This window comes from Lissotriton vulgaris, chromosome 10, assembly GCF_964263255.1.
Source record: "Lissotriton vulgaris chromosome 10, aLisVul1.2, whole genome shotgun sequence".
Taxonomy (NCBI): Eukaryota; Metazoa; Chordata; class Amphibia; order Caudata; family Salamandridae; genus Lissotriton; species Lissotriton vulgaris.
Window position 1 is genome coordinate 107,207,326 of NC_141698.1, and position 12,350 is coordinate 107,219,675.

Sequence of the window (12,350 nt, forward strand, 5' to 3'; positions counted from 1 at the left end):
ATCTGTCAGCCGCCTTAGATACCGTCGACCATGACATACTGCTACTTTGTTTGGAAAAACTAGGGGTTAAGGGTTTGGCTCTGTTCTTACTATCGTCTTTTTTTAAGGAAAGAATACAGACTATTACCCTGGACCAGTTTAAATTAACCCCTTATGTGCTTCCATGTGGGGTCCCACAGGGTTCGTCGCTTAGCCCATCCCTGTTTAACATCTATGTGTCGGAACTGGCCCCCCTAATCCAACATTTTGGTTTCAATTTAACATCATATGCCGACGACACATAGATTGTGGTAGCTGCACATAAAGATCAAGCAGCCCCGGCAATGCAGTTTCAAAACTGAATGAGGGAAAGTAGCAACTAGATTGGCAAACACTGTCTCAAACTTAATTCGGATAAAACTGAAGTGGTGATCTTTGGTAATCTCCAACCAAGATGGAACGGACTTTGGTGGCCTGTCGAGATCGGAGAGTTACCCAACCCTGTAGAACAGGCAAAAAATCTTGGGGTCCTGATTGACAACAAACTAACTTTCAGCAAACAAATGCCACTGTTTCGGCCACCTTCTATTTGATTAGGAAATTCCCTATGTCCCCTTTGATTCCAGGAGGACGGTTGTAACTGCATTAGTGTTATCAAAGTTAGATTATTGTAACAGTCTCTATATATATATATGCAGAAGTAACATCAGAAAAAAATTCAGATGGTGCAAAATGCAGCTGTAGGCTCCTAATAAACCTGCCAAAAGCACGACTCAATCTCTAAAGAAAACTCCACTGGCTTCCTGTGGCACAACGTATCAAGTTTGAATCACTATATCTAGCCTACAAATGCCTTGAATAACACAGGACGGTATTCTTGGAAAGCACCTTTTCTTGGTATCATCCTGGCAGACAGTTACGTTCTACTGGCACCAGGCTTATGATGGTTCATAGGATTTGCACCGCTAGTTTGGGAGGCCGAAGCATAGGCCATGGTATGCCAAAACTATGGAATATGCTTCCTATGGACATCAGTGCTGCCAACTTATTTGCCCCATTTAAAAAAAGGCATTAAAACTTGGCTATTTCAAAACTAGTTTTCCCTCTTATCTCAGGGCTGACATGTTAGGTTTAGCGCCAAGACACCTCCGGGTATTCGTGCGCTTAATAAGTTATATTAACATAACATAACACAAAAATAAATGAAAAAAGAGTATTCCAAACATTGCAGATTCACTGGACAACACTGTCACCATCAACAGTATCATCAGCAAAACCTCCAGTAGAAAAACAGTAACAAATGCCTTAGTATGATCATTGATAGCTGTTAAAAGGAACAGCTGGCCAAGTATCATTATAATTATCATTCGCATCAGCGTAGGTAAAAAGCCAATTCCCACCATACTTTTTCCTCTTCTCCTGGCTTTCCTATGCACCTTAGGAGACTAGTTGGTCCACACTCAGTACATTCCTAGTTTGCAGTGCTTCCAGGTAACTTTCTGCAAAACAAACCCAAAAGCACTATTCTGGGGTGTAAAATGCTTGGGATACGAGACCTTGCATGGTAGGCTTATTGGGTGCGCTTTATTCACATGATATTTCGCTTCTTGTCCAATGAAAAAAAACATTTCTCAGCAAGCCATTCCCCACTCCTGTGGTTTTTCAGTCAGTACAATCTTGTTTCAGACTTCCTTGTAGGACTCTTTCAGTTGTCGTTTTTCTCAACTTCTATCAATAATGTCTTTATGTTCTTAATCCTCTGCTTTTTTCTACAGTTGGAGTAGTTCCTTCCTTTTCTTCCATCAGTCTTCTGTCTTCGCTGTCTGGTAATATGTTAAAGGCCTAGTTATCTGAAATAAGATGGGTCTTATGTAAGGATCAGTTTCTCCATCCATCCCGTATTCCCCATTCCTCCAACTACCTATGTTATGCACTTACCTGAAATAAAGGGGTCTCATGTAAGGAGTGGTTCTTTCCTCTAGCCTGTATTCACCATTACTGAGAAACCTCTGCTTTATATAGAAGTCTTCCTTGCCATGTCACCTCCCCACACTCGTGACTGAATGCAGGCTCTCTAAGCCCGCCCCCCAAAAAAAGATGGTGTTGCCGAGGTTCATTTATGTTTTTCAGAACCTCTCCATACTCTTGCCTCGTCAGTGGTTATGCAATATAGATAGGTTGGCCAGTCATTCCTCTGGCATAATTCTAGGTCCTCCCTCGCCCTTTTCCAACATGCTCCATGCAATGGAAGTCTAGGGATGACCAACTTTTACCTATACTAACTTGCCTTCCACCTTTTGGTGATCAATGAATGGCTTAGACAGGGTTGTTCTGATCCTGCCTACCAGCTGGAATTGGCGTCCCTGGGATTTCCTAGAATTATGGCGGTGCTATACGGATCCAGGGCCTCCTCCACTATCCCTGTGGTGACCGCCAGGGACGGACTGGCAAGAGCGGGCACAGGGCATTTCCCCGGTGGGTCGCCAGGGTTGGGGGCTGGTTTTGGGCCCCTGGGGGCCGATTTTGTTACAGGGCCGTTTTGGCAGCATAGCTGCGATTCGGTCGCTGTAACGAAATCGGCCGAAACCGGCCCTAACAAACAGCTCGACCGCACCCCATTCCCTGGTAGCGCAGGCCGGTTTTGTGTCCCAGTCCTGCCCTGACTGACCTGGGTTGTTTTCTTGGCCTGGAGGGCTGTGCTTCGACACATTAAGTGGAATAACAAACTCACACTCCAAACCCCCTTGGGGCATGGCACATGAATGAGTGAACTGAATGCACTGATAGGTTTTGGGGAAACGGGACCTCATTGATGTAACACAACTAGGCGACATATGTTCCAGGACCCACTTACACTACTTTCAGGAACTTCAAGACACTTATGCACTCACTTCTTCACAATTCTACAAATACCTACAACTACGCCATGCACTACAAGTCCACATATCCCGTGGCACCTCTCTCTCTGAAATCAGCCCTCTGGAGGCCAAACTGCTCATGGGCACGCTGGACAAGAGAGGCATTTCACAGATTTACCACACTCTTATCATTCAATGCCTTAGGTACGCTAGATCACCTTAGAGCACGCTGTGAAAGTTGGATGCGTCCCCTTGAAGATGACTACTGGCGGGACACGGTGATGGCGCCTTGCACCATAATGATTTCCTCCCAGCTACGCCTGATTCAAATCTATTATTTCTATTCTACCTACTTCACCCCAGCCAAATTACACTGGGCAGGACTTCTCCCTGCTTCCACCTGTAATCGCTGTTTTCTACCACTTGGTATGGTTATGCCCATGATCCAAGGATACTGGATGGCCGTGGCAAAGGAACTCTCAGATGTGTTGGACTGGGAGGTGCAACTCTCCTTATTGATCCTGCAGCTTGGCGTCATGGAGGGTTCTGGTGGTTTGAGAGCAGACCTGCTGTTCTTAGGTGCAGCTACCTTTGTAGCTAAAGGTGACATAGCATCCTGATGGAAAAACCTTGTTTCCCCCACCGTGTCGCAGTGGCAGTGGGGAGTGCACTGGTGTGCACAACAGGAGAGGCCTGGGGATGCCCTTCGAAACTATCATATATGGGGGAAATGGCTGGGCCAACTGGACTGAGCATGGGAATGTACTGTATTTGATGCCTTTACAAACTTGTCTCCTACGTGGCTGTTCGTTTTACAATATTGTCTTACTTTGTGCATCTGTGTATACCTGATGTGTACCCTCTTGTGCCATCTGAATCGTGTATTTTCACAGAGTTAAAATTCAATAAAATTGGTTATCAAAAAAAACAATTGCTTTAAAAGAAAATATATGCCCATCTAACTTTAATGTTAAACACTTTCAATGGTTCAGCTACTGCTTGATTGCCTTTCCTTCTTGGAACAGAGGAGAGGATCCTGTGTCCCCTCTTTTTGAAAAATGAGTGCCAAGACCGTGACATGGCTTTAAATGTATTCTTTGGACTTGCTGTTGCTGAAGTAACAGTCGCCATTGGCTATTTTTTCAGGTGACCCGTAAGAAATTCTCCCTGATGAATGCTAATCTTGTCCAAGGGTGATTGCTTATATTTTGACCGTTATTGTTATTGATTTGACATGAATTGTTTTTAACATTTTTATATCAGATGAATGCCTAATTAGTAGATGTAATTCCAGGTACCTCATGGCATGGTCACGATTGACAGCCTAAAATTACGCTGTTAGAAATACAATTAGTTACTTAATTACTCACCATTAATGCACTTTAATGCACTGACCCTGAATATTGGTCATTGTTGATGTACTTTTTGTCTTGGGACAGCATTTTTATGAGAATATAATTTTGTGTATTTTAACAACGTAAGCCCTAATGCTTGTGGTATTGGGTAAATACCTGAACTAGGTATTGGAAAATTGTTCTAAATTCAATGTCTTGGTTTTTGTAACATATTTCTACAGTATTTTCCATCGTAGAAACAAACAAATGTATAAATAACTGTGGTCAACAATTTATTTGACATATTTAGGGCTCAGAACACAGGCACTGGGAAGTTATTAGTGGCCTGTCAGTTTTCAGAATCCAAATATTCCAGTATATCCAGCAAAACTGGGGAACCACACAAAAAGATGCACTTTCTTACAAATAGCAAAAGATAACAAAATACAGTTAAGTGCTATCTGTTGTCAGGAGTGGACAAATCATTGTGTCTTCCACGCTACAAGCAAAGTCCGAACTGATGAGGGGAAGAAGAATCGCTTTGGGGAAGGGGCATGATAGTATTCACGTTCTAGACCATATATTACAAAGTACACACACTGAGGTCCAATGAACCCCAGCACTCCAGTCCATTGGCCTCATATACAAAACCATGCATATTCAACACATCCTTCATATATATGCCATCCCCGGTAGCTTGTCTCCTTTCTGGTGAAGAATTGGCTTGGTAGTTTAGTCTGCCCTGTTCCCATGATGCACTGGGCCAGGGACAGACTGATTTGCATATAGCCAGGTTCTGAGCTGGGATGGTGCAGTGAGATAAATAACGGTGATGGATCAAGCCCTGATCTTTGGACTGGGTAAGAGTGGTCTGCTTAATTCAGACACTCTGTTCATCACCACCCCCTTTTCTGAATCATCCATGATAAAAGCCAATGACAAATGAATGAATAACTGACCTAAGGGAAGTTCTGTCTCCCCTATGGTGTGCTAGTAAAAAGGCCTTTACCCATTATTATAGTCAAGATTTGACTGCATCAGTTGTCACATAGGGCCTAATTAGGGTGTCTGTGGCGGTCCCACCGACATCCAGCTTTATTATGATGCGGTTGGTCAGACCGCATCGGTCGGGGGGCCCAACCGATGCTTCCGACGGGCTCAAAGAGCTTGTCGTACCGTTGGTCGAATCCTAGTTTCTACAATAGGGGTGGTGCCTGCTCAGGCACTGCCGTAAGGATTACGATGTGGTCCGTCCGCCATAGAAAGGCTGTCAGACATGGACTTTGGGGGCCCCTAGCGGGCCCCTGGGCCTCTGCTATGAGACCCAGGGGGCAAATGTGGTGCCCCCTTAAACATCTTTGTCCCATGTGCCAGGCATTGTGTGTTGCCTGGCACACAGTGCAGGGATATTTATAAACATGCCTTTTGCCATTGGGGCTTTTGCTGTGGCCCTTTCCCGAGCTGCAGCACAAATCTCAATGGGAAAAGGCATGTTTCCGACCGTCATCATAATTTGGCGGACAGGACCGACGACTTCCTGTCGGCCAGTTCTGTTCCCGCAGCGATGGCTGTTGGATGCTTGTCCACCCTCGATCATAATCAGCCCCCAGCAATGAGAGGGCAGTAGAGACTCTCTCTTTCAAATAGTGGTACGCTTTGGGTTTGCCCCTGGAATCAGAGCTCAGGCTTGCATGAATGTCATGCTTTTGGAGGAAAAGCATAGGGTTGTCTTGAAACATACCTGGGCAGAGTGGCACTGCTTCCACAAGCTATGCAGAAGACTCCTGTGCAAGAATGATTGTAGTACAAATATTTTTTTGTCGTATCTACTTACAAAGTGTACAAAATAAAAATACATGAAAGATACTAGCACATGTTCAAACAGTGCCATTACTAAATGTTCCAATTTTCTAACCATTACCTTTGTTTAGGCCTTGGTTTAAGTATGCCTGTATGTATCTGCATAGAAAGATTTTATTTGTCCACAATTAATGCCTTATTAGAAAGCCTTTAAGTGTGCAGTGTGCAAACATATATGCCTGTGTTCTGTTTTGCAGCAGAGGTGAAGCAGACCTCTGGATTATACAATCGCCAAGAGATGGACAAGTTGCGGGAGCAGCTGGTCAGTGCATTTAAGGAAGAAATGCAGATGCGACGTAGCTTGCTGGAGCTAGAGAACATAATCCTAGAACTGCGCATCGAAACTTCCAGGCATCTGCTAACAATTGCTGAGTGAGTGCCATCATCCTTTTTCCAGTACACACTAGTGAAGCCGCAGGGTTTCTGCAATTCTGTGGCTCCTGACAATGCATTTGCCTGACAGCTGATTATGTGCTTCTGAATGTACCTATATTTCATTGGTATGTTTCTTAAAATTTCTACAGCTAGTAGTTTTTGTTTAAGATAAAACCAATAATTGTTTTGAGAGTCCCATCTTTTTTAGGTATATCTTTTATTAAAAAGCATGTCAGATGTTTTTGAAATAAATATCCATAACATGGGTTTGAATAAGCGTGGAAATCCACCTTTAGATCATCAAAAATCCTCATCAGTACGAGCTTCCGTATTGTTTGTCGTGTTCTTTACTCTGAGGGGAGGACCTGGCCCGAAGCAGGCACCATAAACCAAGGATCGTCTTTCTTCTATTGTCTATTCATATAAATTACAAGACTCCGTTCTTCCCACCAATGTCACTGGTACTCACCCCCTAAAGCACTGAGAGATCAAGATGCGGAGAAGGCTTTTAAGGCAGCATTAAAACGCACCTTTTCAGGGAATGCTAAGTTTTACTTCTTCTGCTCTACTGTCTGAAGCAGCTGTGCACTTTACAAATGGCAATCGCTCATTCATTGTCCATTTATGAAAAGAGAACCGCACAGGCGGCCAGTTATCCAGTATTGGGGTATCTTTCATAGATTCACATTCTTAGAATCATCCCCCCAGACGAGGTGGGAGTCTCGCGGTACAATAAAACATATATATAACAGTCATAATAACATTATACTATAGGCTACTGTAGATAGCAAAGTCACTACATTAGCCTATCTTAGTCCTTTTGCAAAAAGAACCAAACTTGGAACCCAGCCAATCAGGTAGAAGCACCCTCTTAGAACCTTCCCCACAGAGAGACAAACCCTCAGATTTTCTACCGCACCTTGTTTGACAGGGAGTCTCCCTGAGCTCTGCTCATTTTTTTCCTTACTTTCACTTCTTGAAGGGAACATATGTCTGATTCTTCAAAGAAAAGCTTGTTCTTACCTTGTTCTTCATGTGGGAAGAAGAGATTGCACTTTGAGGATCCACATAAAGAATGTATTTATTGCCTTTACCCAGCATACAAGGTCAAGGATTGCAGGATCCGTAGAACCTTTCCAGCAAAGCAGCGGCGTCACTAGGGGGGTGCGGGGGGTGCGGACCGCACCGGGTGACACCTGCCTGACACCATCGTCATGGGGTGACACCAATCTGCATTCTGCCTACAAGCAACAAATACTGCAGTGCACGCATGCACCACCTAGCATAATAGTGAAGATGGTGCGATGCGCGACGGCGTAACAAGTTAATGGGTCCCAGGGCCGTCAGTCTTACAGCGCTACCAATGACGGCCCTGGGCCATCCCCTGCGCTGTGCGGAGTCCTCTGACGTGCGCCACTGCAGCCACCACCACGCACTTAGACAGTCTCGGCAGGGGAGTGCTGAGGGTTATTTCCAGAAACCCTACGGTAGGGGCCCAGCCACCAACACAGTGGAGTTATTATATTTAGCACGTTTGATTAAATAAGGGAAACAAATGCTGCTTCCAGTCTTTCGCTTTCGTTTTTGCTTAGCTGGCAAGATGAGCAGAAGGGAGATAGAAGGAACTCTTCTAAAAGTAATTTCATGTCTGGTATGGCTTAGTTTATATGGAGGCCTCTTCGTATTAATGGACAGATTAAATGTTATAACGTGTTTTGGGTGGGCAGACGTCCTGGGGAATGATACTTATGTGATTCGAAGCAGGAATTGGATGCGTTTTTTTTATTTCTTGTATTGTATAACTTACATAAACTTGAAGTGAGACCAATTTGTAATTTTAGCATACATCTTTTTAGATGTATAGTATTATTATATTATTAATTCTATTTACATTTTTTGTCATTTTTAACTACGTGTTGATTGTGATGTTTGTTTTGCCTAGTCGTCAACCTATCAAACAAATACATTTAAACTGAACTGAAACTGAAATATATGTTTGTGTGTGCGGTTTCACTAAAAGGAAGCCTCGAAATCGAATTGTTTTTTTTAAATGGAAAAGGTGTCAAATAATTTTCAACTCAGCATGGCCCATTTTAGTGAATGAAAAATTGATTCAACATCTGCAAGGACCTAAACATTGTTTTGCCTAGAGGAATGCTAGGGGTGGCTAAAAGTGAGGGAGGCTGGGGAGGCAGGACTCCCACCAACAATAAAAATGGCTAGTGCAATATTTTTCAAAAACCGAAAATTAAGATGCTGCTCTCCTTTCACGGACCAGGTAGCAGCTAAGCTCCTAGACTGTCTGGCGGTCTCACAGGGAAGCTCTGAAAGCCCCGTTTACTTTCAGTGTCTGGGTGCTCAGAATGATGCCCTGTGGCCACTGGGTAGACTTGGCAGACAGTGTCCCACCAGTGTTTGCTCTCCCTAGCACCAGCAAGGCTTTCACTTGCCTTGGAATCCCTCTTGGGAGGTGATTGGGGGTTAGGGGGGATGGGGGCGCGGGGGCATGGGGGAAAGTGCTGTTGCGTCAGTATTTCTCTGTGGACTGATAGTTCAGGTTTCTAGTTGTGGGCGGGGTGCCTTCACTCACTCCAGGACGAATTGCACCTTGGCTCTGACCACCAAGGGATTATTGTAATACATTGGCATGTATAGCTCATCGAAGCCCGGGGAGACACGGGGATCTGTGTGGGGGTGCTCTGTGTGCAGAACGTTACCTCGCACCGCCTTCTCAGCGTTATGCTTCATCAGTAAATTATCTTTGAAACAATATCTGCAGCCCCGAGCCATGCCCACTGTTCTTAAAAGAAGTCGGCCATATTGACTTTACTGTGTACATCCTGCCCTCTCTGGCTGGCCCTCCCTGTCCCACTCTGCCGGTCCTCCCTGTCCCACTCTGCCCACTCTGCCCTCTCTGACCCTCTCTGGCCCTCCCTGTCCCATCCTGCCATCACTGGCTGGCCCTCCCTGTCCCATCTTGCCCTCTCTGGCAGGCCCTCCCTCTCCCACTCTGCCCTATCTGGCTGGCCCTCCCTGTCCCATCTTGCCCTCTCTGGCAGGACCTCCCTCTCCCACTCTGCCCTATCTGGCTGGCCCTCCCTGTCCCATCTTGCCCTCTCTGGCTGGCCCTCACTGTCTTATCCAGTCCTCTGTGGCTGGCCCTCCCTGTGCCACTCTGCCCTCTCTGGCTGGCCCTCCCTGTCCCATCCTACCCTCTCTGGCTGGCCCTCCCTGTCCCATCTTGTCCTCTCTGGCTGGCCCTCCCTGTCCCATCTTGTCCTCTCTGGCTGGCCCTCACTGTCCTCTCTGGCTGGCCCTCCCTGTCCCATCCTGCCCTCTCTTGCGGGCCCTCCCTGTCCCACTCTGCCCTCTCTGGCTGGCCCTCCCTGTCCCACTCTGCCCTCTCTGGCTGGCCCTCTCTGTCCCATCCTGCCCTCTCCGGCTGGCCCTCCCTGTCGCACTCTGCCCTCTCTGACCCTTCCTGTCCCATGCTGCCCTCTCTGGCTGCCCCTCTCCATCCTCATGGCTCTTAGAAATCACTGCCGGCAGACACAGTGGTCTCCGCTCGGCTACTTCCCCTCTCATCTCTCTGCTATTAGCTGGTACAGATATTTGGCACCACGCTTTCATCATTAGAGCACCCGTGGCCCTCTGGTCCCTGTCACTTGTTAATGGATAGCTTGCTCTAATGCAACCTCAGGACATGGAGGTGTTTGAGCACTGAGATGATGCCCCCTCGCCCCATTCTATCCCCAGGGCACTCTACTACTCTTAGATCACTAAGGATAGACAAAGACCGGTTTTTCCCTTGGCACTGTCACCAACATACTCTCATTTCTAGTATAACTCACTCCAAAACGATGCAGACTCGCACCTACTAAATTGTAGGCATCATAGATTCACACCTACAATTTGTGCAGTTGTGTGAAAAACCTGTTTCCTACTTATTTAGTTTCCAAAAAATAATTTGGAAATCCAGAAATCTGTTTGCCCTCCTGATAACAGGTTCGAGGTCTGTAAGGTCCAGCCAGCCTTTCATCCATCTGAGGTCGATAAAATGAGTACCAACAAACATCTGTTATTAAGTGGCAAGATGCCTCTAGGGCCAAAGGTGCACTTTACAAATACAGATTACAGACTAATTTGGTCTCTTATCAAAGCCAGACCCTTACCCTAACAACAATTCGCACACAAATGTAAACCTTAATCCAATTAGTCAACATTCCTTCATAACATAGCAGTTAATCATAACCCTAATTTACTACACATATTTTGCAATTCATTTTTTTTTTATAATTAAGCCTATTTTGTTTTCCATGCTAGAATTTTGTGAAAACCCACCCACAGACAAAATCAAAATTGGCAAAGCCAAGAGGTCAAACCTTTGAAAGTGGTAGCTGATCTTTTGACTTTGACAGTGCTTGTTGCCGATTCTGATCAACTGCGACTAACGCCAAAAAAAACAAGCATTGGCATAGCTAATAGGTCTCGCTTTTGGGACCTTATAAGTATTTAGTTATGCAGCACAATATCCTTGGTGCAACAATGCCAACCGTTGCATGGCTAAACACTTATAAGGTCCCAAAGGCGATTACATTTACAAACGTTACTTACCAACTGTGTCCACTGGCGGACTCGAAGCGGAGGAGGTGCATGCGGTAAGTCGTGAGGGGGTGACACCATGAGTTACCCGCACCGGGTGACACCAACCCTAGTGACGCCACTGCAGCAAAGACATTGAAGGACAGAGAAGGAAGACTTTTAGTTTGGCTGGAGAAGTTGAAGGCTTCACCTGAGGTGGTATCTGGTGATGAAGGCAGTGTGAGTCCTCAGGCGTCCACCCCTCTGGCGAAGAAGAGGCATAGATCTGGAGATCCGCCTGAGATACAGAGTAAGACCCTGAAGAAATCTCTGTCTGAGACTAGTCCCTCTTCCTCAAAAAAAGAGAAATCCTCTTTCTCTTCTGAGGTAAAATCTGGAGGAAAGGTAAAGTTTTCGTCAACGGCAAGTGTATCATCGCCGTCGACGATGCTTGTCTCGTCAATGCCTACTTAGTCGTCAACGCCGATCCCGTCGACGGCGTTGCACCTTTCATCGACGAGTACGCCGTCGACGATGTTACAAATTGGCTTTTCCGTCGACCACCTCAATGATTTCAACGTCAACGGTATCTTCGATTATGCCAATTTCAACGGATACTGACTTGCCATCTATGTATATTTCATCAACGCTGAAGCGTGAAAGGCCTGCAAATCTACAAATCACGCCATTTTTCAGCTCTAAATTGTCATCTTCAAGACAATTTTATCAAGATGTGTCACATATTTCACCTTTACCTCCTAGCCACTATTTGGAGGAGTCAGATGATGAAGACCCCTTTGGTCCAGTGCACGACCCTTCTCAGCTCCGAATAAAATAGATGGAAGGAAGTTGATGAGGAGGAATATTATGAACCCTGCGAGTCTTTTAGAGGCCCTCAAGAATCCTTTCAACAAGAACCTATGGTTCATATGCCTGCTGCCTTGATGCTCACTTTCCTCCAGTACCAGTCCCGGAAAGAGACCCTGCGCCTAAAGCTGTGCATGTTGCGATTCTGGCTACCCCTGTCTCTGTACCTCAGGTAGCCCTGCCTTCTCAATTCCTTCAGGATGATGACGGAGCCACGGTGGCTGAAGAAGGGGAAATACCAAACTCGTCCACAACTGTGGACGAGTGGGATGGGTATCTTATTCCAACACCAGCCTCACCAGTTCCCCAAGCTGTTGACTCCCGTCCTGAGGACAAATGAGGTTTTCATGCTATCATGGAAAGGGCAGCCACTAGATTCCATCTGTCAATGCCGGTACAGAAGGCAGAGTGGTTTCTTTTCGATTTTAAGGAACAAGGCAGAAAATCGATTTGTTTAATTCCAACAATAGATCATATCTGGGAAGAAGGGGTAAAG

At 45.7% G+C, this 12,350-nt stretch overlaps 1 protein-coding gene across 2 annotated transcripts in view; it reads left to right on the top strand.

Annotated features, from left to right (window-relative positions):
- Window positions 1–12,350, top strand: part of LOC147684768 (kinesin-like protein KIF19) — a 1,367,439-nt gene that overhangs the window by 681,082 nt on the left and 674,007 nt on the right. Inside the window, exon 12 of one of the 2 annotated variants that reach the window (XM_086940625.1) lies at window positions 6,229–6,403. In XM_086940625.1, coding sequence (XP_086796751.1) covers window positions 6,229–6,403 — 175 coding nt within the window. The remainder of the gene's footprint in view (window positions 1–6,228; window positions 6,404–12,350) is intronic. The other variant, XM_086940626.1, reaches the window with a different exon arrangement.